Source organism: Capra hircus, chromosome 1, assembly GCF_001704415.2.
Source record: "Capra hircus breed San Clemente chromosome 1, ASM170441v1, whole genome shotgun sequence".
NCBI lineage: Eukaryota > Metazoa > Chordata > Mammalia > Artiodactyla > Bovidae > Capra > Capra hircus.
The window spans coordinates 18092704-18118601 of NC_030808.1; the positions used below are offsets into that span (position 1 = coordinate 18092704).

Sequence of the window (25898 nt, forward strand, 5' to 3'; positions counted from 1 at the left end):
ACACAGACTCTCTACACAACTTCTCTTAAACGAGAAGCTGGCCTTGCTTCTGGCCAACAGCCTGCGGCCTGAGTCCCGCTGAACCTCCCGCAGCCAGGCTTCGGGAGGTGTTGCTGCTCCCACTCTGGCCCACTAGGACCCCTGCCACCCGTCACCATATGCATGACCTAAGAGAGGGCTGAGGTGTGAGCACAACAGCTACCAGTGCCCAACACACGGCCACCCTGGAACACAGGCCCAGCCCCACACCTACCACCTGCAGCCCCAGGACTGAGCCCAGACAGGACGGTGAACTAACACACGATCGTTGTTTTACAGCCTCTTAAGTTTGGGTTGGTTTGTTAAACAGCAAATATTAATGATATGCCATCCAAAATCTCTGCTGCTGCTGCTGCTGCTGCTGCTGCTGCTACTGCTACTAAGCCGCTTCAGTCGTGTCCGACTCTGTGTGACCCCATAGACGGCAGCCCACCAGGCTCCCCCGTCCCTGGGATTCTCCAGGCAAGAACACTGGAGTGGGTTGCCATTTCCTTCTCCAAAGCGTGAAAGTGAAGTCGCTCAGTTGTGTCCGACTCTTAGTGACCCCATGGACTGTAGGCTACCAGGCTCCTCTGTCCATGGGATTTGCCAGGCACGGACTGGAATGGGTTGCCATTGCCTTCTCCGCCAAAATCTCTGATTCAGCCCAAATGAACTACTTACCATCCCCCAAAGTCCATACTACCCCAATCTCCATTTCATGTACATATTTCTAGTTTAGATGGTATGATTTGATACTTATATGTATAATTACAACTAATTCTCCTGATTAATATTCAATTCTCTGAATGAATACTTTCTATCACTTCTAATAACTCAGTTCCAGTCCTGCTTCATTCACTTAAGGCATTCTGCTATCTTTTCAGACTACAGTGATTTTTCTTTCTGTCTTCCTGGAATGCTCACAGTACTTTACTTTCTGCTATCTGTATTACCACTCGTTCAGCACTCAATGTATACTATTTTTTTATTTTCCCTTTTATAAACTTTACTGTGAAATTGACTCAGGCTCCATGGTTTTTGCCTCATCTTCCAGACATCAGTGAACTTATCTTCCCATACCACCTTGTATTTTTAAGAAAATTTTTAAAATGTATACCCTGATTCATTAGCTCCATCAGGGTTTGGGGAAATTGTGGCTTTTATCTCTTGCTGGGTTCCTTGCACATTAGTAGAAAATAACTGGTGACTGGATTGTAAGTTTGATCAATTTTAGGAATGTTGAAAAAGAGCATTAATTTGTCAGAAGGTCCTGCTATTTGAAGATCTCCTATCTACAGCTACTATAACTGTTGCCTGCATCTAACTGGTCTGGAAATGAATACCATACAAATGATCTAAGATAGAGAATTCCATTTCAAATGAATCAAGACAGCTCAAAAATATGGAGGCAAGAATGAAATTTGCTATAGAAAAAATAATTAAAACCTCCTAGTTACTCTGTGCTTCAAGTTTTTATTTTATAAAAATCAAATTGAAAAGTCAAGAAGGCATCACTGAGACATCTAAACTGAGTAAAAGTTCCAATCCTCCTAATTCATGTTTTCAGCACTGACACTACCATCATTAGAATGAAATGTAACTTTGTTTTCATGATAGTATCATCCATTCTTTCCTGTTTGATACATAAAATTACTTCTCTTTCAAAGAGTATCTTAGAAAACAGTTACATGTATATAAAAGTGATCTGGATAGACAAATTGTTAGCAGTTATTTTTCACAACAGAGATTTTAAGAAAGGTGAATTTTATAATGAGATTTCCTCAATATGTATACTGCTATAAGAAATTTTAAACAGACTTTTAAAGACTTGCAGTACTTTGTTTTCCAAAAATGTTTAAAACATTCAACTACTCTTCATTGTGTTGCACTAGAAAGGAATTAAAATCTCAGGATGGTACAAAACAGTTATTGGGTTTCCTAGCAACTCTGTAGGGGCCTCTCGGCATGGAGGCATAGTTTTTCAATATTGATGCATGCATCAATCAAAAACCGTAGAAGACAAAGGCAGACACTTGGTCTCATGTTGCGTCTCTGGATATTCTTAATACTGCCCAATTCTATTTATGCAGCACATGAGGGATAGTTTAACTCGTAAACTACTTTCAAGTTCAAACATGATCTCTAAACTAAATCATGTAACAAACCTTCTTAACAATTTTACTCAACCTTATATTCAGAATGTGATGAAATACGTAGCACATGATCAACCCTAAGTGTTTGCAGAGTCTTGTTAGTAAGAGCTCAGTACTAGATTATGTAAATAAACTGGCTGAGTCATGTCCCTTTTTGGCAGTGACTGAAATAACATCTCCCGGTTTTCTGCTTGCTTTTTCTAATCTCCAAATTCCGAATTCCTGCCGTGCAGTGAGCAGGCTGAGCTCGGATTCCGTAACGCATTCAGGCCTCTATTATTTCTCCCATAGGCTAAGCCTGAGGTCTTCCCTGCACCCACTCTACTTCATTCTAACCATCTCCATGCTTCACCCAGAGTGTTCACTACACATTGCTTTTTAAACTGTATCACTGCCTGGTCTGAAAACCTCTGGTGGGTCCACGCTAGCTCAGATGCCTTTATTCTCCTCAGCACCCTTTATATCCAGGCACCTCCCCACCTTTAGCTGCTTAGTACCCCCACTCTGAGCACCCACACACTTTACAACACTGCCTTCCCTGCTTAAGCCCACCTTTTAGGGCAATCATGTTAGTTTGGTCTCAGGCCAGACCCTTCCCCAGAAAGCATTCTTTGTACCCAATTAAGGGGTTCCCTGGTGACTCAGTGATAAAGAATCTGCCTGCGATGCAGGTGACACAGGTTCGACCCCTGGGTTGGGAAGATCCCCTGGAAAAGGGGATGGCAACCTACAGTCTTCTTGCCTGGAGAATTCCATGGACAGAGAAGGACCTTGTGATCCTGGTGATCCCAAAGTCAAACATGACTGAGCAACTAAACAACGAGAGACTGAATCCAAAAACAGCAGTCCAGCAACTGACAACCCAATGCAGAGTCATACATGGCCAAAGCTCCTCGGCATGCACGCACTGCCTCAGAAGACACACAGTAAAGCAGCAGCCTCAGTAAAACAGGGTACGTGCTTGTGGTGGAGGGCTTATCGGTTGACTGACTGACTGGATAAGGCCTCCATCACGAGCACGTACCCTGTTTTACTGAGGCTGCTTCTTTACTGTCCCCACTATGGTGTTCTTGCCTGGAGAATCCCAGGGATGGCAGAGCCTAGTGGGCTGCGGTCTAGGGGGTTGCACAGAGTCGGACACGGCTGAAGCGACTTAGCAGCAGCAGCAGCTTCTTTACTGTGCGTCCTTCTGCTGTAGTGCCTGCATGCTAAGGCGCTTCAGTCAGTTGTGTCCGACCTTGTGCGACCAGAAGGACCGTAGCCCCCCGGGCTCTTCTGTCCAGGCAAGAATACTACAGTGGGTTGCCATGCCCTCCTCCAGGGGATCTTCCAGACCCAGGGATCAAACCCGAGTCTCTTATGACTCCTGCACTGAAGTGGGTTCTTTTCCACTAGTGACACTCAGGAAGTGCTCTTTTGCAGAGAAGAAGCCAATTCTGACTCCATGTTGGAACTGTTTCTTTACTTGCTTTTGTTATTAATCATACAGAAAGGCCTGCCCCTAAGACTCCCACCCCTCTAACTGCCTGTTAAACTAGAGTGCCTTTGTTCAGAACCCTGTCCACCTGCGCATGGCAAGAAGGAAGAAATTAACACATGCCCTGCCTGAGGCTTACTATTCTAGGAGGTGTTTCCAAGATTAATGGCATTTTTACTTTGCTTCCTCACCTCTCCCCATCTCTGATCTATAAAAGAACCTGGTATCCACACCCCGATAAAATGGATATTTTGAGGAGCTAGCCTGCCATCCTCTGTCAGCCAGCTCCCTGAATGAAGTCTCTTCTTTGCCTCAACTCCTCCTGTCTTGGATTCATTGGCCTGTTATGCGGTGAGCAGAGCAAACTTGGACTTGGTAACTTCCCACCCTACACCCTAGGTGAATAGTTCACATTTGACTTAGAAGCCAAAGCTTCTTGATTATCACTGATTTCCTTTAGCAGAGCAAAATTTCTAGTGCTTGGGTTAAAAATAAGGAAAAGAAAAGCTACAGCACAAGTATGTAGCTCCTTTGTGTAAGAGGAAGGAAACAGAATCTACCCGAATGAAAGACATTCCATTTCAAAGTAGTGAAGAAAAATTAACAAGGTGCAGCTAAAAGTCGGTGAAAATAAGTTAAGGTCTTTTTCTATCAAAGATGGAATCACAACAGTGAAGGCATTCTGGTCAAGGGCCAATCATCAAAGGAAATCAAAGATACCGGAGAAAGCACGGAAGGGGGAAGACAGAATTAAGTGCATACACTCTGTGGAGCATCTGTGTTTGCACACATTCCCCTTGTCTGCAAGGCCCACCTTCTCCCACTGGAAGCACCTGGCAGCCATTCCACGCCTCTCACCTGTGGCCTCCTCCCCCTCCCCCCCATCCCCACAGGCAGTGCTAATTGCTTCCTGCTCGCAATTACACAACCTGCTTCTCTACTGCAGGCACAAACCAAGTTCCCACACTTAACTGAGGGCTTCTTCGAAGCCTCAGGGGTATAAAGAATCCATCTGCCAATCCAGGAGACTCTCGAGGCACAGATTCCACCCCTGGGTCGGGAAGATCGCTTGGAGGAGGAAGTGACTCCCCACTCCAGTATTCTTGCCTGGGAAATCCCGGACAGAGGGGCCTGGCAGGCTCAGACATGACTGAGCACGCACGCACACCCTTTAAGCACACACTTTTAGTTGCTTAACAGGGTCCCAGGGTTTCATCTCTGGAGGGCATGTTCCAAGCCTTATTCGACACACCCTGGACCTGCCTCAGAAGAAACTGCTTAGTTTAAGCGCAGAGCAGGAGTTTCCGGCAGAGTGAAGGTGAAGGAGCTGTTTGCAAGAGGAATGCTGATGGGAGAAAAGATCATGAAACCTTCTGGGAAAGTCCTGGGAAGGAGGGCCATGGGCAGACTGTGTATCTAGCAGAGTAAAGGAAGAGCGAAGCCACTGGGGATGCATGGAGCTCAGAGGGAGCTGAGCAAGCCTGGCTATATGCTAACAGGAGCAAAGACCGATGCTTATTGCTTTAATATTCACATCACAAGAAATATTAGCGGATGTGATAAGAAATTAATATGGATTCAACTGTATAGTTATGTTGTGTGTAAGTCACTTCAGTCGTGTCTGACGCTGCGACCCCACGGACTGTAGCCTGCCAGGCTCCTCTGTCCACAGGATTCTCCAGCTGAGAATACTGGCGTGGGCTGCCATGTCCTCCTGCAGGGGATCGTCCCCATCCAGGGATCTCACATCTCCCGCATTGACAGGTGGGTTCTTTACCACTCACGCCACTTGGGAAGCCTGCAAATTTATGTTAATGTGAAAGAAGTATGACATCAAAACTTTAATTTGTGAATATTCTAAAATCACAACCCTTGTGGCTCAGCCAGTAAAGAGTCCACCTGCAATGCGGGAGATCTGGGTTCCATCATTGGGTTGGGAAGATCCCCTGGAGAAGTGAAAGGCTACCCACTCCAGTATTCTGGCCTAGAGAATTTCATGGACTGTATAGTCCACGGGGTCACAAAGAGTCAGACACGACTGAGTGACTTTCACTTCACTAAAATCACAACTAGGGATGAAGAAAAAGTTGCTTGTCTATCTTGCAACTCCCTCCAGAACAACATGAAGCAAAATGAGAAAAATGTTATATACTTATGCATGTTTTCTCAAAATATCTGGAGTCATTCCAAAGATACTAACAGAAAAGAGAAACTAGGAATAAAAATAAGAGTAATTTAACTTCATTTTCCAAAGGTCTGGCATAATTCTCTGGTTGCTTGAAAAGGGATATGTTATGATGATCTTAGTGTCAATTTTTATAAAGAATTTATTTGATATTGCCTTTTGTGAGAAATATTAAAGAATGTCATAAAGGTTACTATGTTAAATAGAGAACACATTCAGTTGTACTGCTTAGCTCAGAATATGAAGTTCAGGAATCTTACATATACAAAACACAGAAACACTGAAAAATGATTCATTAGGGCAATGTTAAAAAATAAACTGGGAAAATCAGGAAGTGGTATGTTTAAGAAGTTGATTGGGACAAGTATAATTTTTTTGTGTATGTCTGATTAACAAATACTACAAATCAGATGCCCGGGTTAGCAAGCAACTCACTGGGACGCTTTAAATCCTGTCTTAAATATTGCAAAAACGCAACTGCGAAGCTATTTAGACCCTTTCCTTGACCCTAAATCTAATCTGCCAATTTCCTTCTCACCAGGGAGCTGCTTTGGGATTAGCAATGTTAAAAGTCACCTAAATACTAAGCGTTTGTTTTTAGGAAAGAAGAAGAAAAACTATATGTTAAGGGTAGTTAACTACTCCAACTAGGCCTTTAAACAAACATTGTTCCGGAAGAGGAAAAAAAAAAAACACTGGAAGGTAGAAATTACCCTCTTTGCTGCCTAGTGTGTGAGTGTTAGTCATTCAGTCGTGCCCAGCTCTCTGTGATCCCATGGACTTTAGTCCACCAGGCTCCTCTGTCCTTGGAATTATAGTTAATTCCCATGTGTTACTCAGTACAGTGTGTTAATATGTACCATTGAGCTAAGAAAATAAAACAGAGTCAGATAAGTTAATAACAATGAGAAACAACATTAGGTATACTTATTTGCTTTCCTATGCTGTTTTTTAAAAATCAACTCTCAGCTCCCCAACCCCAGCGAGTAATCAAAAAGCAAGCGCCCAGAAAATAAACTGAGATGGAAATAGGGAAACCATCACCTTAACCATAAATAGTAATGAGCAGTGACCGAGTATCTATTAAGTGCCAGGGTGAGTTGCTCAGTCGTTTCTCACTCTTAGCAATCCCATGGACTGTAGCCCACCAACCTCCTTTGTCTGTGGAATTTTCCAGGCAAGAATACTGGAGTGAGTAGCCATTCCCCTCTCCAGGGGATCTTCCTGACCCAGGGATTGAACCCAGGTCTCCTGCACTGCTGGCACATTCTTTACTGTCTGAGCCACCATGGGTGTTAGATTATGTGCCAGGCACTTCTCAAAACATTTTATACACATTAACTCCTTCAAGTCTCATAACAACTCTGAGGGCGTTACTACTATTATCTCAATTTTACAGTGACGAAACAGAGACGGTAAGAGGTACCTAAGCTACTAAGTGAGCAAGATACAAATCGAGGCAGACTGGCTCCCAAGCCACACTCACCCTGCAAGCAGAAGTCCATGAGCCAACAGCCCTGGACATTAAGAGATTTCCTTTTAAAAAAAAAAAAATCACCACAAAATAATACAGTGAGTACATTATTAGACCCCCTTCCAGTCACTGTGGTGGAAGAAGGTTTGGAATTTTCTCTATTCCTCTCCTATACTAGATTTCCAAGAAGACAGCATTTTAGGTAGCACAAAGTTCAGGCGTATGGGCTGCCCCATTTTTAAAACAAGAGATATACCAGACTAGGATCTGTTGTCAAGTTTGTCACACAAAAAACCTCTATCACTTTGGACATGTTGTTTCTCAGGGGCTCAAACATAAATTAAAGGTGTTAAACTGCATTATCTCTTTCAGATCTAAATATGTCCGAAGTTTAGACCATCAATTAAGCAACCAACCAACAAGAAGCCTTCCCCCAACACCCATCCCCTCCCTTCCCTGCACAACTCAATGCCAGTATTGACAGCTGTCTGGGCTTACCTCACGGCAAGTGAGCCATTTCTGAAATATGAGCAGGCTAAACTGTGCAAGCAGTTCTGCCTACAAGTAGCGTGGGCTCTGGAGTCCGAGCTGTGCTATTTCAAACCGAGGTTACCAAATGCTTGCGTGCGTGCGTACTCAGTCACTCAGCCGTGTCCAACTCTTTGTGACCCCATGGACTGTAGCCCACCAGACTCCTCTGTTCATGGGATGTTCCAGGCAAGAATACTAGAGCAGGTTGCCATTTCCTACTCCAGGACATTTTCCTGACCCAGGGATCAAACCCAGGTCTCCTGCGTCGGCAGGCGGATTCTTCAGCACTGCACCATCTAGGAAACCCTACCAAATGCTTAGGCAGGGCAAGTTTCTAGTCTTTTAAGTACTGATGTTTTCTACTATAAAGTGAGCATTAGCAGTAAGAATGCTTACTTCCACATAGAGATTAAATACAATAATGCATGTAAAGCTCTTAGGTATCATCCCTTCGATAAACAGTATCCAGTATGAAAACTTACTGTTGTCTTCCAAAACCCGTCATTCCTACTAGGAAATGAACTCATGTAGTGTTGGGGAAGTATCTTTTATCCCTCACACTGAGCAGCACCTTAGATACAGAACTCAAAATCTGTTATGTAAATAAAGGACACTGCCTTGTATATACTAGATCTGGCAATCAGAACCTCACTGGCAACCTAGAACAAATATGATTTTTTTTTTTTTAATTAAAGCCTTCAGGTTGGGGAGGGATATTCCTAACTACAGAAGTTGAGTATGTGAGCAAAGACAGAAACGACTGCTATTTTGAGGAACGTGGCTCTTAAGAGTAGGAGAAAAATAGCACTGTGATATGTCATCAAGGAAAGGTTGCTTTGAAGTGAGAAATATAGAGCATGCTTATAAAGTCAGAAGGAAAGGGGAATGGGAGGTTAAATACACAGAACACGCAGAGACTGAAGGAAACAATGAGACCTAGAAAAAAGGGATAAGACAATTTTAAATGAGATTCGAGGGAAGGACATTTCTTCTGCTGTAACAAAGGAGAGACATGGAGTATTTACCTAGAATATAAGAGGCACAAAAATATGTGGATAGAGAATTCCAGAAAAACAGCTACTTCTGCTTCATTGACTATGCTAGAGCCTTTGACTGTGTGGATCACAACATACTGTGGAAAGTTCTTAAAGAGATGACAATACCAGACTACCTGACCTGCCTCTTGAGAAACCTGTATGTAGGTCAAAAAGCAACAGTTAGAACCAGACATGGAACAACGGACTGGTTCCAAATTGGGAAAGGAGTACCTCAAGGCTGTATATTGTCATCCTGATTATTTAACTTACATGCAGAGTACATTATGAGAAACACTGGGCTGGATGAAACACAAGCTGGAATCAAGATTGCTGGGAAAAACATCAATAATCTCAGAAACGCAGATGACACCACCCTTTTGGCAGAAAGTGAAAAAGAACTAAAGAGCCTCTTGATGAAAGTGAAAGAGGAGAGTCAAAAAGTTGGCTTAAAGCTCAACATTCAGAAAACTAAGATCATGGCACCTGGTCCCATCACTTCATGGCAAATAGATGGGGAAACAATGGAAACAGTTACAGACTATTTTCTTGGGCTCCAAAATCACTGCAGGTGCGACTGCAGCCATGAAACTAAAAGATGCTTGCACCTTGGAAGAAAAGCTATGACAAACCTAGACAGCATATTCAAAAGCAGAGACATTACTTTGCGAATAAAGGTCCATAGTCAAGGCTATGGTTTTTCCAGTAGTCATGTATGGATTTGAGAACTGGACCATAAAGCTGAGCACCAAAGAATTGATGCTTTTGAACTGTGGTGTTGGAGAAGACGCTTGAGAGTCCCCTGAACTGCAAGGAGATCAAACCAGTCAATCCTAAAGGAAATCAGTCCTGAATATTCATTGGAAGGACTGATGCTGAAGCTCCAATACTTTGGCCACCTGACAGGAAGAAGTGACTCATTTGAAAAGATCCTGATGCTGGGAAAGATTGAAGGCAGGAGGAGAAGGGGACAAGAGAGGAGGATGAGCTGGTTGGATGCCATCACTGACTGGACAGACATGAGTTTGAGCAAGATCTGGGAACGGGATGGACAGGGAGGCCTGGTGTGCTACAGTCCATGGGGTCCCAAAGAGCTAGACACAACTGAGTGACTGAATTGAGAGAGGCTTTTGGAGACTGGTTCAAATCTTTAATATGTGAAAAGGAATGGGAGAAGAGTGGAAAGACTGCAGAATGGTACCATGAGTCCAACGGTGACGAGCTGATGGCTGATGAAGAGGACATTTATCCCACTATTTCTTGGTATGATAAATAACATTTATCATGTTTTTTCTAATTTTATATCATAACATCATACCATTTTTTTCTAGTTTATATATATTTGAAATTTGCCATAATAAAAGCATTTAAAAAAGAAAACTACAATGGTGTGGCACTGTACACGCAGCAGAACAAAATGAAGAAAGGCAGTGATTTGGAGCAAGTCTCATCTCTATAGAAGGGAGTGTCAACTGGTACAATTAATTTTGGAAAACGTTTGGGAGCATCACCTAAAGCTAAACAGGTGTGTAATCAAGACCCCAGAAATGCCATTCATAGTTACCGTGTGCACTGAAACACGTGGCTGGGAACGTCATAGCCACATTTTTCATGAGAACAGAAAACCAGAGGAGAAACATGTCTATCAACAGTAGAATGGGCAAATCAACTGTGGTAGTCACATGACAGAATGCCATATGGCAAAGCGAATGAATAAACCAGAGCTATCCAACAGAAGCAACTGTACCAACGTGACAGGAAGCCAAGCTCAGGCAGAAAAGCATGCACTGTATAATTCTGTGTATACAGTGTCGACGCCAATCTATGCTGTTAGAAAGCAGAAGACAGGGGCGGAAATGACTGCAGGGCGCACGAGGGGACTTTTGATGGTGGGTTTTGTTCTGTCTCTTGACCTGGATGATAATTGTATAGATGTGTCTGCTTTGTGATTATGCTCTCTCACTGGTAAATAATGCTCTAAACTGCATGCTTTTCTGGCTCCCCTGGTGGCTCAGACAGTAAAGAATCCGCCAGCAATGTGGGAGACCCGAGTTCAATGGCAACCCACTCCAATATTCTTGCCTGCAGAAGCCCCATGGACAGAGGAGACTGGTGAGCTATAGTGCATGGGGTCACAAAGAGTTGGACACGACTGAGTGACTAAGCACAGCACAGCACGCTTTTCTACAAGCGAAAGAAAAGAGAGAAAGCGAAGTTGCTCAGTCGTATCCGACTCTTTGCGACCCCATGAACTGTAGCCTACCAGGGTTCTCTGTCCATGGGATTTTCCAGGCAAGAATACTGGAGTGGTTGCCACTGCCCTTCTCCAGGGGATCTTCCCAACCCAGGGATCGAACCTGAGTCTCCCACATTGCAGGCAGACGCTTTACTGTCTGAGCCAGCAGGGAAATCAAAGGTTTATTTAAAAATGAATTTTAAAAGGTGAAGGAATTAAAGCAGAAAACTTGTCTTTATTTTGTCTTTGTTAAAAAAACATGATGTTCTGGTAATTCCCTGGTGGTCTAGTGGTTAGGACTTGGCGAGCTTGCTACCACTCCTGGTCAGGGAACTAAGATCCAATAAGCCTCGCTGTGGGCTCCACCCTTTATATTTCTGATGCTTTATAAAAATGTACATTAAAAAAAACACAAAACTGTAGCCAAGTGGACAGTAAGAACAGTGGGCTGAAGGGCTGGCATACAAGGTGAAGGGGGAAATGGTTTGGAGAAGCCAGTGGGTCCTCGAGAGAATAATCAGAAAACCATATGGCTTTTACATCACACAGCACATCTGCCCTAATCTGTACCTGTTTTTCTTTATTTATTCATTTACTTATCTACTCATTTATGGTTTTATTTATTTTATTCAGGATTAAATGCCAGTCACCCTCCTCCAGACTGAAGCTTGCCCACAGTATTGGAATGACATCTTCCTCCTGTCTCCAAAAGAACCTACTGCCAGACCTAACCCACATGTACATATTATTTATTCCCCCAAACTTCTTCTATGGCGATTGCAGTCCTGAATGAGAAACTGAATATGTAACTTATAAATCAGGAGCAGTTAAAACACAAATTACAATGTAAAGCCAAACGGGGGAGTTAGGAATGTGAGCACACAGACTTCATCTGTGGAACTGGACTGCGACCCACTCCTTCCTCCTCTCCTCAAGGGCATACAAACAGACTCATCTAAGGAAAGAACTCAAATTTCATTTCTTGATTAAAATTAAGTGTCAGCCTTTTTCAATCTGTGTAGTATACTACTTTCCTCATGTTCTTTAATACAGAGATGCTAATTTCAGAATTCTCTGACAAACAAATGCAAATTGGGTATTTTGCATTATGGGTTAAGCAGATCCGTTGCCATGGTGAATATTTTCATCACCTTCAGAGAATAGTATGTATCGCTCCATTTTAAGAAATCTGCCTTTGCCTTCTTGCTCAAAAAACCCTCAGGCTCTCTTTTCTTCCTTTAATTAACATGAAAGAGGAAAAAGTGAGTACATGGCGAAAACAACAACAAAAAACTCCGGTGGAGTGTCTTAGAGAGATCACAGAAAATAAAAAAGCAAAGAGATTATAGCAGAACAAGAAAATAAACTGATCTTATGAAAAACCGTGACGTTAGTAAGGAAAAGGTTACCCAAAAAAAAAAAAAAAAAAAATTCCTGTTGTAAGTATATTTAACTTGACTGCCTTAATCTTGGCATGATTTCCTTTCTAATATCCCAAAATGAATTCAAATTTCCCTAGCAACCATCACCAGGGACCACTCTATCCTTACTTTTGGTATTTCCATAAATGCATTTATTTCCTTCATGGGCAAGCTAAAAATATTATTTTTCCCCTATATTTGGGTTTTGGCCTTATATCTAAAATACAAATGCATATAGCTATCAAATAAAGACAGTTTATATAATTCTCTAATGATTTGAAGAAACTAAATATGAAGTGAGACTTTTATTTAACTTGTTGCCAACAGGAATATTATGTGACACAAATATTTTAGATAAAATCTCATGACAGCAATTCCAAAGGCACTTCCCACTGAGGAAGCTGTTCTGATGGCACGCCACACCCATGCTATTTTAATCAGTAGCATGTTCTGAAACTAAATAATAGTGGAAGGTGACTGGAATTAAAGCTCCAGGTTCTAGACCTGTGCTAACCAGTGTGATAGCCACACCCAACTACTGAGCATATGAAATATGGCTAGTGCAAACTGAGATGTGCTGCAGGAAAAATACAGACCAGATTTTGAAGACTCAGTATGAAAAAAAATGTTACTGATGTTCAGTTTGACCACATATAGAATTAATATTTTATATATACTGGGTTAAACAAAATTATATTTAAATTAATTTCAACCTTTTCCTTTTCACTTTTAAATGTGACTACCAGAACATTTTAAATGACATATGTGGCTTGCATTATGTTTCTACTAGGACGGCACTGTCTGGACCAATGCCATAATTTACTGGACTTAGGCCTTAGGCCTTGGCTTTATGACTTGATTCCTGTTAGGAAAAAAAAAAGGAAAAAAAAAACAGTGTCCCTTCTACTCATAGGCTGTCAGGAGACTGGATTCAAATGAGATGCGTGTGAAATTGTCTTTAAAAACACAGTAAGATACTCTTCTAGCCCCGAGTCACCAGTTCCTTCTATAAGTCTCAGATTTCACGTTGTACAACCAAGTAGGTCAAAGAGTCTTCTCAATTCTTACTGTAGAACTATCTAGGGCACAAACACTTGGAAGTTTTTGTCTGGTTCATTAAAGAAAACCCCCCTGGGAATCGCCTGGTATTCAAGAGTTCAAAGCACTCTTCACTGGGGAGTCTGAGAGCTGAGGAGGGTCAACTCGAGTAACTCTAACAATTCAACAAAGATGTGGTGCAGCACACTTGATTTCACTGCATCTGCATATTCCTTGAGATTCCTTGAGAGCATTTTTATCGGTGTTTCTTCCTTTGGAGAAACCTATAAAACTCACACAGAACATACAGTGACACTATGGAGAAGTGAAAAGGGAACCGTGATGAGCTCTGTTGCTGCTTCTCAAAATCTAAACGCAGTTTTATTGATATTTTTTAGGAATAAATGAAACAAAGTTATTCCCACTCGAATCTGTAAAGTACCTTTGAAAGAATGTAAGTGATTTAATAGTCTCTAAAGAAAAGTGCATTGTCTCAGTATGTAAACACGGGTTAATGTGACTATTAATCCTTTTTCTCACCAACTATCACAGGACAAACTGAACTATGTCCCCGATCTCACACCCACCCTAAAAATAGGCTGTTACTGTCCCTTATCCTACCTCCTCTTGTTCAACAGAGCAGGCAATCATTTTTCTTCTCCCGGAATCCTGCCAATTAAAATGAACTGCAAATACTGCTGAGTCAAGCAAAGGCCTTTAAGGCTTAAACTTCAACTGGCTAACTCATTATTAGAAACCAGAAAGGGTGAGTCCATGAGGGGAGGGAAAGCCTACAACCAGTGGAAAAGGACTAAAGAGATAAAATGTCCCTTTAAGTCACCATCTCGCCGCTCAATGCAGAAACATGTTCAACTTCCTGCCCATGTTCTTCCCTGTGGAGACAGCAATGGAGTCAACATACTGAACACATTACAAAGAACACTGATAACAGGCTCCCAAGACATCCCCAAACCAGGAACTACCAGTGTCCTGCCTGCACAGATCGCTGTGCCAGGATGAGTGCCCCACCCTCTCACTCTCTGCCATTTGTAATTTCAGCCCCACTGAAGAAATTAGGTAGAAGATAAAGGAGCCAGAGCTAGAGAAGGTGACTGCTCTTTACTTCCACTTAGCATCACACTCTTAACAATCTAATTTCAAAATCAATCTAACAATTATTCTACAACATTATTTTCTTTAGAAATGCAAGGTACTTCCATGGTGGTCCAGTGGGCAGGACTGTGCTCCCAATGCAGGGGGCCTGGGTTTGATCCCTGGCTGGGGAACTTGATCAGTGTGCATGCCACAATGAAGAGCTCTGGAGACACAAATGAGACCCAGCAAAGCCAAAATAAATCAACAAATGAATATTTTAATAAATCATTTAAAAAGCAAGGTGGATGAAAGACAGTAAGATAAAGCCATAAGCTCATTTTCATTGGCTTTTAATTATTTTTCAGGCTACCTAAATAATTAACTACTTTGTGCTGTGTGCTTAGTCACTCAGTCGTGTCCGACTCTTTGTGACCCCATGGACTTTAGCCCGCCAGGCTCCTCTGTCCATGGGGATTCTCCAGGCAAGAATACTGGAGTAGGTTGCCCTGCCCTCCTCCAAGGAATCCTCCCAACCCAGGGACTGAATTTCGGTCTCTGGCATTGCAGGCAGATTCTTTACCATCTGAGCCACCAGGGAAGCCTGTTAACTACTTTAATAATCATCAAATTAAAGTTCACATCCTTAACTTGCTGGCCACCAAATGAAGCAGGGTAAAGGAATACTTAGGGAGTTCAGGAAGGTCTGTACACACTGCTATATTCAAAATGGATTGCCAGTAAGGACCCACTGTACAGCAGATGGAACTCTACTCAAAGTTCCATGCCAGCCTGGATGGGAGGGGGTTTGGGGGAGAATGGATACATGTACACGTATGGCTGAGCCCCTTCGCTGTTCACCTGAAACTACCACAAGGTTGCTAACTGACTACACCCCAATACAATATAAAAAGTTTGAAAAAAACAAAAGCTACCAGTCTCAACTCTTGCCTTTACTTAATTACTTACACTTGAGTATGATAGAGGAAAGGAGGAACTGAAGGGAGGAGGAGAACAGGCTGCAAGCAGAGGATTACGATGAGACTGGAGGAGTAATACAAATTCACCTCAACACTGCGCACGTGGCAGAACTGGCACACAAAGCAAGCCTATGCAGGACACTGGGCCCAGCCCTGCTCACCTCTTCAAATGATATACCTATTCTTGATCTTCAAATGCTCTTGCCCCTGCTCCACGTCTCTTCTGAAGCCAACAAGCAGAAATTCCTGCCTGGTCCATCTTTCCCCATTTATTCACTCAATGAGAAACCACTTAGAAAGCTATTTCAACCATCTTAAGAGATGGCAGTACTCTTTGAACTACGAGTGGTGGCTGGAAGGATACAAGTGACCTAGAAACATGGGTGTAAGTTGAGGAGAGAATAGGAAAAGTCAAGTAAGGTGCCTAGATTTCTGCCTGGGGAGTCTGATGGCTGAAAATGCCATTTAATGTGCGAGAGAACAGTGGTGTGGAGACAGGTTCGACTGATTGGTGATGCCCGTGCAAAGTGTAAGCAGCGGTGTTGAGCGAGTGGTTTGACATTATGGGCAAAGCTTCGGGTGAGTGAGACCAGAGACCAGCTGGAGGCTGTAGGGACAGAAACGGTCACCGAAGCCAGAAACGGACATTTAGGCAGAGGGAGAAGAGTGGATCCACTAAGGACGACGAGGGACGACTCAAGGGGAAAAGAGCTTAGTCAACAGAGCCATTCTCGCTTTAAGAGGGTGACAGTGCGACACGTCCACTGTGCGATGCAGCCACAGCGGCCGCTGCAGTTTCACAGGAGGGGGCTGAAAATGAGATTCTACGGGAATGAACCTGAAGGAAGTCACTGGAGTCAGCAAATGCAGCAAACTCCTTCAAGAGATCTGGTGGAGAAAAGAGAGACAGGGGAGTGCTTAAGGAGGGATACAAGGGTTGAGGGCATGTCAGGAAGGATATTCAAGCTTCCTTAAAGTTGATGGGAACCCCTACATAAGAGACAAATGAGATGGGAAGCCAAAGCGTTCAGAGTCCTGAAGTGAGTGTAAAGAGGAATACACTGTTTCAAGGAAGAATAATCATGTGAACAAGATTCCAAGTGGGGGTGGTTGGAAGTGAGAGTTCTAAATAAACAAAAAACACCTACTGTATGGAACAAGGAACTATATTCAGTACCCTGTAATAACCTAGAATGGAAAAGAACATGAGAAAGTGTATGTGTGTGTGTATAAACACACACTTTATTAAACATACACTTACAAGTTGGAGCTCTTATCTTCGGGTTTCTACAGTCTCCCATGGAGTCTGCTACTGTCCCCTGGAATTAAGGGCACATGTGCAACATGCACTGGTTTTTTTTGTTTGTTTGTTTTGTTTTTACTTTTTTGCGTTTGTCTTTTGGGCATGTGGGATCTTAAAAGGGCTTCCCAGGTGGTTCAGTGGTAAAAGAATCTGCCTGCCAATGCAGGAGACGCTGGTTTGATCCCTGGGTTGGGAAGATCCCCTGAAGGAAGAAATGGCAACCCCCTCCAGTGTTCTTGCCTGGAGAATGCCCATGGACAGAGGAGCCTGGCGGGCTACAGTCCATGAGGTCGCAAAGCGTCGGACATGACTGAGCATGCACACACGCATATGGGATGTTAGCTCCCCAACCAGGGATCAAACCCTTGCTACTCGGCAACAGAAGCATGGAGTCTTAACCACTGGACCACCAGCGAAGTCCCAGCAACACATACTATCAAACCAATGGCAAGTGAAAAGTACATCTCTAAGTACATTCTCTACTTACCTGATGTCCACTCCTCAATGTACTAAAATCTAGCCTTACTCTCAGTATAGGAACTGTCCTCTCTCTGGAATCAGTAACTTCCCAAATGTTCTCAACCATTTCCTAAAGTAAGACCCACTGGTCTCATTTCTTCATCGCTTTCTGGGACCTCCTCATCCTCTAGTTCTCTGACATTCCCATCACTCCTTACTGTCCCCAGCTCCTCACTTCCCGCCATCTAGTAAGACGCTGATGTTCCACAGCTTTAAGTTTCACCTTCTCTTCGAGTCCTACCTGCTTTTCCTGGTTAACCTGACATAGATGCCAAACTATCAGCAGTGATTCTCAATTCTGTACCACCCATCTCCGCTGCTCTCCTGAGATCCAGTCCTTTGTTGGAATCTTCCCACTGGATTTCTTTCACCTCCATTCCCCTCAGGCATCCACCGAGAATACGACTGGTCCAAAGCTCAGTCATCTAAGATTTGCCTCTTTTTTCTTGATTCCCTGTAGATTAGCGACATCACCACTCACTCAAGCCAGAAGCCTTACTCCTTCCCTCCAGCTTTTTCTTGCCCATTCATTCAACCAGATACTGGTTGGGCTCCACTGCACTGCCCTCAGAACAATTTTTCAGATGAAAGAGGGGGCCCAGCATCACTCCTGCTGTATTTCCAGGGACTGCACATGTCCAGGTCATCCTAGATGGATTCCTGCCTTGGAGCTATGGTTCTCCCTGCCTCCAGATCTACCGTGGAGCTCTACACTCTTCAAGAGAATCACTCTCAATGTACAGGCTCTCTTCTTTAACACCTCCATGAGCTTCTTAGTGCCACCCCTGGGCAGCAGGGGGCAAGACAACACTTTACTTGACAGACAGCGATCCTCCCCTAAGCTCTCCACACAGTCTCTAGGCCTTTGCCCAAAGTGCAGTCATCAATGACATCACGCGGAACCTGTTAGCGTGCAAAACTTTAAGCTCCACCCCACACGTCCCTCTGACTCAGCTGAACATCAAAAGAAGGGCTAGTTAGATACCTTATATGCCCTGAATGTCTCAGCTCCCAAGGCAAGTTGAGTTTCCTTCCAGATCTCTATCTGCTGGGAATACGCCATCAAATCTTGCACATCTTGCAAAATCCTGTACAATTGTCGGGACATCCAGCACAACCACAGTATGCAGCAGGCCATAAATATTTGAATGACTGGACCATTCAATCAGCTAACTAATGCTAAATTCAGCTGAGGACCTGCAGAGTCTCAGGTACTCAAGCGCATGCAAAGTGGAAGGCTGAATGTTGAAGGCAGTTGGAAACAGTGGCCCAGAAATCAAAGGAGAGGTGAGCCGGCAACATTTTAAAGTCCCTAGTGACTATTTTGAGAATGCAGTGACGGATAGATTAAGTCATCCAGGTTTCAGATGGAGACTGAGAAGATGGCTACGGGTCAAATCATGGGGGTAGCTGACATTTAAGGGACGCAGTGAAGAAGGCAGAGAAGGGCAGGAGAACAGAGTGGGAAGGAAGGAGCCAAAAGAGGTGTCATGGAGCTCCAAAGAAATGGATGGATTTGGCATGTGATTATTGATACCTTTGACAATTGAAGTAGGGGGGTGAAACCAGGAGAGAATGAGAGATGTAACTGATGACAGCTGTATCATATCCTTAAGCCTAGTGGCAAAGAGGCTGAAAACGTCTGGTCGTTCAACATTTGCTGAACGCTTGCTATCTGCTAGGCACCACAAGCTAACACTGGGACTGTAACAGTGAACAGCAACACAGATAAGGCCCAAGACCCAGTGCAGTGAGATATATTGGGTAATTTTATGGAAACCCCACAACAGATACGGTAAGGAGCCAATGCTGGGTGGCCTGCCTTGGAGGAAAAGCAACTGTTGCCCAGGTATAATGGGGACTTCTGTGGTATAAATACAGGCATGTACTTAAGAGACAGGCATATAGAGGGAATAAAGTTCACATCTAATAATCTTCATTTTTTTTTTTAAGTAAAGGAAAATACTCCTGGTAAAGCAAAGCAATAAGTATTCTTGACACATAAACCAACTGAGGCTCACAGAGAACAGGGTCCTGTTGTCACTGAATGGCTAACAAGTAGTCTGGAGACCAGACTCATTGGCCAGTGCTTTATTCTCACTCAGACTGATACTGTGAAAAGCAGCAGCACCTCAAATGTTTAACACTGCCATCCCTAGGAGACAACAATGCTGCTGGGTCACGCGCCATATAAGCTTGCAACCCCAGTCCAAGCCCTGGATCCTCGTGTCAGAAAATATTTGACTATGATTATAAAATTATTAATAAAAGGCTACTAATAAAAGGCTTCAGTACCTGGCATGTGGTCACCAAAGTGCTTAATAAATGACAGATAACCAGTGACATTAATTTAGGGTGACGATCAGAGGTAACCAAAGAGGAAAGTCATAGCACAGTGATAAAAGCAGGGATTCAGGAGGAAATTTATGATCTTGGCAAGTAAAGTTATAAAACCACGTCATGCCTCAGTTTCTCCATTTGTGCAGCTGGGATCATTACAATACATATCCTCCAGGGCTGCAAGGTACATTAAATAAGTGTATGTAAAGCCCTTACAACAGTGCCTGGCATTTAATAACTGCAAAATCAAGCCTTACTTTTACTATTACTGCTACTACTCTATTACTACTGCAACTACTAGCGGCACGGCTTGCTACTCGGAAGGCAATGTAAAGTGTTCCACCAGCAACCAGAGTACCCCACAAAACTCTGCAACCCACACAGAGACAGCGCTAGAGGACGATCTACTAATGGCTCATTTTTAATGACAGCCTCCACCTTATGTCGCCAACTGTAAAACAGATTCCAATTGTGTTACCACTCAAAGTGAGTTCATGGCAATAAAGTTCTCAAGTGTCAAGAAGTATCCGAAGAAATACTCAAAGCCATATATCAATTACAGTTTTTGAGTTGCTGCTTAAGCCAGAAAACTGAAGTAAAACTAGTTTAGTTGAAGACAATAGTCCTTTAAAGAGATGTACACTGTACCATAGTGTGTAGATTACAAGCAGCAGGACTCTATACCTATCAAAATATCCTGGGTTTAGATTGTGCCTACCAAGGTGAGGCATCCAGAAAATATGAAATTATCCTGATATGGTTGGGGGGAGGGGAGGGAGAATCCTCTATAAAGTTTATATTCCTCCACTTCTCTGCTTTAGATGTAGCCTAAAACATTTTTCTCCTTTTTTTTCCACAGAGATCACAATGTTCTCAACTTCTTCAGTTTAGTCCTAGACTAAAACAAGGTGAAAACCTATCACCTAAAATGGTAACTGATCGTTCATCTTTTCCGGAAGCTTTACTTTGGATATTTCAGCCATGTCGAAATGACAAGCATTAAAAAGGTGGAGGTAATGCTACACAGACTCAGATCGAAAATTAGACTTGTTAATAGAATGTTGATCCCATGAGTAATGCTCACAGCTGTGGCATCCAACAATGGAATTAACGTTTCAACAGGAAGTAGAGAGCCATCCCAACACAACGGGCCACTCCATCCAGCTTCAGAATGCTTAAAATTATCCTTCCGGGGCTACACAAAGTGTGCGTCCTAGGGTCCCACCGATGGATGTTTTGTTGTGAGTGGTTTACTGAAATCTTTTGGCTCAACAATGCGACAAGTGCTTACTTTGACATAACAAGATCAGTAGGCTAAAGCCCGGACATGGAAACAAATCCGTTTTTTAAAACTATCAAATGAGTACGTCTTTTGTCCACATTATTTTAAAAGCCTTTTCCCCCTCCCTTGATAAAGGCTCAGTGGAACATGTACTTGGCGGATCCTTTCGGAATTACCCCGTACAAGTCATCCTATCTTATCATCAACATGAATCAAAACATTATAAACTCAAGGTTACTAATTTCTCCTTTGCATTCGGCCCGGCGACTGCCGAAATCAATACTGCATTTTTTTTCTGGAACCTACTTCCGATTTTCCACGGTTTACTTCTCCGAGTTACCGTCTAGTTGTACAGCTCGAGCTCGCCTTTTCCCAGAGACCGAGAATGCTCAGCCTACAGATCGCTCTGCGCCTCTTTCCTGGAGGTAGCCTGGACGATCAAAGGCGCTGAGAAGCTCAGTGTAACATTTAATCATGGCGTTTGTAATTCGGTCTCCTGGCTTGGGCAGCTAGACACCTGAAAATCCGCTGATGCCCAAGGCTTTTGAAATCGGGTAACCCTGGACGGACACGGCACAGCAGCCAACAAGGGAAAGGGCGAGAGCAAATAAAGCAAAGCCTGCACCGGCAGCAAAGAATAGTCCGGGAGAAGCGCCAGGCGCACCCAGTACGCCGCGCCCACCCGCTCGCGCCAGGGGCGCCCCTCCACCGCCGCCGCCCCCTCTTCCCGGGGCTCGGTACCCCCTCACTACATTGCCCGCCCCCGCCACCAGGCACCCCACGTCCCCGCCTGGCTCCCCTCCCAGCGACCCCACCTACGCGGCTCGCGCGTCGGGTGCTGCAGAACCACCCCGGCGCAATTCGGCGCGCACCGCCACCGCCGGCCGCAGCGCCCCCAAATCGCCCCCTCCCCCACGCCTCATTGTTCCCGGGTGGCCGCGGGCAGCGAGCGCCCGAGGGCTGGCCAGGCGAGGAGGACCCGAGGGACAGAACCGCCCCCCCGACTCACCCGCCACTCCGCACAGGAGCACGAAGCGCAGCAGAAGCGCCATGGTGGCGGCCCGGCCGTGGGAGACGACGGCAGGTATGCGGCCCTCACCCAGGGGTCTCAGTCTCCGGTCTCCTCGCGCGCTCCCGACTGGCTGGCGGCGGCCGCACCTCGCAGCCTGGTCCCACCCCGTCCTCGCTCGGCAGGTGAAATACGTCACTTCCGGTAGTAGCGAAGCCAAGGCGGCCCGCGCCATCCCCGTCGGGTGCGTGGGGTTGCTACGGCAACGCGGAGCCCGGGGAACCCTCCCGGGAAAGCATTCTTGCCCCGGGGAGCTCGGGAGTTGAGGTGCTCCAGCAGCCACTCGCCCCAAGCCGGCGCCTGGATCCACGCCTCCATGCCTTCAGTTAAATCGTGTTGGTGCACGTGGGTCGAACCAGCTATTCTTCTCCCCAGACGATTTAAACTGCTGTCGTACCCTGGCTTAAAGACAAGGTACGAGACAACCCTCGCCCACCTGACCCCCGACGCAAAAGGGCTGCTAAAGCAGTTGGTCCAGCCTGCACTTACCCCACCCTCGGAGGAGAAGGGGTAGGAGCTTCCAGCCACGCCTCCTACCTCTGGAGATTTGCTGCTGGGGCGGGCTCTCCCACCTAAGGATCCCGGAGTGGGCTTGTATGCTTAGCGTCCTGAGGTTCATAGGTCGCAAAGAGTCGGACACGACTGAGCGACTGAACTGAACTGAACTGTCCGACTCTTTGCGACCCTGTGGACTGTAGCCCGCCAGGCTCCTCTGTCCATGGGATTCTCCAGGCAAGAATTCTGGAGTGGGTTTCCCCCCCCCCCCCAGGGGATCTTCCCAACTCAGGGATCGAACCTGCCTCTCCTATGTTTCCTGCGTTGGCAGGCGGGTTCTTTACCACTAGTGAAGTGAAGTCGCTCCGTTGTGTCCAACTCTTTGCGACCCTGTGGACTGTAGCCCACCAGGCTCCTCCATCCATGGGATTTTCCAGGCAAGAATACTGGACTGAGTTGCCATTTCCTTCTCCAGGGGATCTTCCCGACACAGGGATCGAACCCCTGTCTCCCGCACCGCAGGCAGACTCTTTACAGTCTGAGCCACCAGGGAAGCTTTACCACTAGTGCCACCTCGAAGGAGGAAGCCAACTGGGCAGCCCCTGGGCATTTGCTCCCATAAGGTAGGGTCCTTTGGGCTGTTGTACTAGAAGGCTAGAGGCTTTTCCGAGTCTTCAATAATGATGGAGCTAATTTGGGAAATACCCAGATTGGGTTTCCTCCCTTGTGTTTGAAGGTTATTCCAGCCCTGAGATTGGCCAAGGATCAATGAGTTTGAAAAGTGGGGATAAGTAGGGACGGCTAAAGGCTTGGGGGTGGGGAAGAGGGCGGTGATCGGGAGACCTGGGAATGAGATCTTGAATCTCCAGACTCTCCCTGTCAGCCCTGCGATGTCGCTTCTGCCTCCAGGGGCTGGCCATACTTGTTCTTCTGTCATTTTGCTACTTCTCCTTGGTTGGTCTTTGCAGATAATGTTTATTTATAACTGAAAGTGAAAATGTTAGTCACTCAGTCGTGTCTGACTGTGTGATCCCATAGACTGTAGCCACCATGGCTTCTCGGTCCGGGGAATTCTCCAGGAAAGTATATTGGAGTGGATTGCCATTCTCTTCTCCAGGGGATCTTCGCATCCCAGGGATCGAACCTGAGTCTTCTGCACTGCAGGCAGAGTTTTACTATCTCTGACAGTAAACTACTGAGAGACTTTGGTGTACCCAGGAGTTCCTTATCAGGAGTGAATTAGAGGAGAAAAGCAGTAGGTGAGTTCTCCAGAATGGGGCAATAACTTGGCAAGTAACTTGGAAATAGCACCTACCTCATGGAGCCTTTCCTGGTGGCTGGGTTGGTAAAGAATCTGCCTGCAAGTTGGGAGACCCAGGTTCAATCCCTGGATCTGGAAGATTCCCCTGGAGAAGGGAATGGCAACCCACTCCAGTGTTCTTGCCTGGAGAATTCCATGGACAGAGGAGCATGGTGGGCTACAGTCCATGGGGTCATAAAGAGTCAGACGTCACAGAGTGACTAACACTTTCACAGGTAGCTATGAAAATTAAATGAGATAATTCACGAAAGAATGCTTGGCATGTTGCCTGATACATAGTAAGTGCTCGTCAAAGTGGAAGCTAGTAAGAAGTGATGGGAAAGTCTTGATATTTATCAAACCAGCAAAGAAAGTGAAACAGTTATCAGGAAGGCCAAGCTTGCCCCCCTGCAATTTAGGTAGGTGGTTTGCAACCCTGGGTGCACATTAAAATTATTGGAGAACTTTTATAAAATACAAATACCTGAACACCAAGTCCGGCAATCCTGGCTTAACTTGTCTCCGGTGGAATCTTGGCTGATTTAAGGAGAGTTCAGAGTAGCTGCTAAGGACTTCTTGTTAGTTGAGGAAACAAGAATTCTACTGGATATAACTGAAGGTGATGGTGATGGGTTAGTCTCTAAGTCGTTTCCCACTCTTGCGACCTCATGAACTATAGCCTGCCAGGCCCCTCTGTCCATGGCATTTCCCAGGCAAAAAGACTGGAGTGGGTTGCCGTTTCCTTCTCCAGGGGATCGTCCTGACCTAGGGATTGAACCCTTGTCTCCTACATCGCAGGATTCTTTACCACTGACCCACTGGGGAAGCCCATAGTTGAAAGTACGGTATAAAATGTTTGGAAGTTGAATTTTTATGCACCAAATTATACTTTAGCATGCACCCTGGTGGCACAGAAGGTAAATAATCTGCCTGCAATATGGGAGGCCCCGGTTCCATCCCTGGGATGGCTAGATCTGCTGGAGAAGGAAACAGCAACCCACGCCAGCAACTGGCACTTCACTTCACATTATACTTTATGAAATGAGAAAAAATTGTGACCTGTTAATCCCTCAGTCATGTCTGACTTTGCAACCAACCCCATGGACTATAGACCGTCAGTCTCCTCTGTCCATGGGATTCTCCAGGCAAGAATTCTGTAGTGGGTTGCAATGCGCTCCCCCAGGGGATCTTCCTGACCCAGGGTTCGAACCCACCTCTCTTATGTCTCCTGCATTGGCAGACAGGTTCTTTACTACTATCACCACCTGGATGGAGGAAGCCAACTGGGCAGCCCCAGGGATGGAAGCTGGGTCTCCTACATTGCAGGCAGATTCTTTATCATTTGAGCCACCAGGGACGTATTAAAGTTTCAGACTATTTATGAGGACCCTTCTAGTGAATCACTTCCAAGCAGCACACATTTGTTATAAAGTTGCTGCTAATATCTTGAGTGTCTCCTTCCGTAGAAATCAAATGCACCCTCCAGGGTCATCTCAGTCACTTACTAAAGGAAATCTTTAGAAATTACCCCAAATTATTTTTATCTTAATCTCTTTTATTCTGATACTTTGTCATACAGTTCTTGCTTTTTGCCTCCTTCTGTGGTAGGCATTTTCATTCCTATCAATCACTTCTCTTTCCCGAATATTTCTAGAAGGCCAAATTACTCATCTTTTTTACTCTGGGGAGCATAGCCCACAGTAGGTTGCCCAGGATTTGTTGAATTGATTCATATATTAATATATTGACTATATTAATAGAGTATGTAAATATCCATACAGTAACTCACAAATCATTATGTCTTAATATAGCTTTTAGAGTGTACTTCTAAAAGGTAAATTTCACTAAATTAATGTTTTCTTCTTTAGATTACTAAATATAGATTTTTCCAAATGAATCATCTCTAAAGGGCTTACCAGGTAGCACTGGTAAAGAGGGCTTCCCAGGT

At 44.7% G+C, this 25898-nt stretch overlaps 1 protein-coding gene across 4 annotated transcripts in view; it reads right to left on the bottom strand.

Moving 5' to 3' along the window:
- Positions 1–22586, bottom strand: part of CXADR (coxsackie virus and adenovirus receptor) — a 66261-nt gene extending 43675 nt beyond the window's left edge. For 2 of the 4 annotated variants that reach the window (XM_018051967.1, XM_018051901.1), the window contains exon 1: positions 22096–22580. In XM_018051967.1, coding sequence (XP_017907456.1) covers positions 22096–22330 — 235 coding nt within the window. In that variant the 5' untranslated portion in view covers positions 22331–22580. Of the gene's footprint in view, positions 1–22095 lie in introns of all 4 variants that reach the window. The other 2 variants (XM_018052077.1, XM_018052031.1) reach the window with 2 other exon arrangements.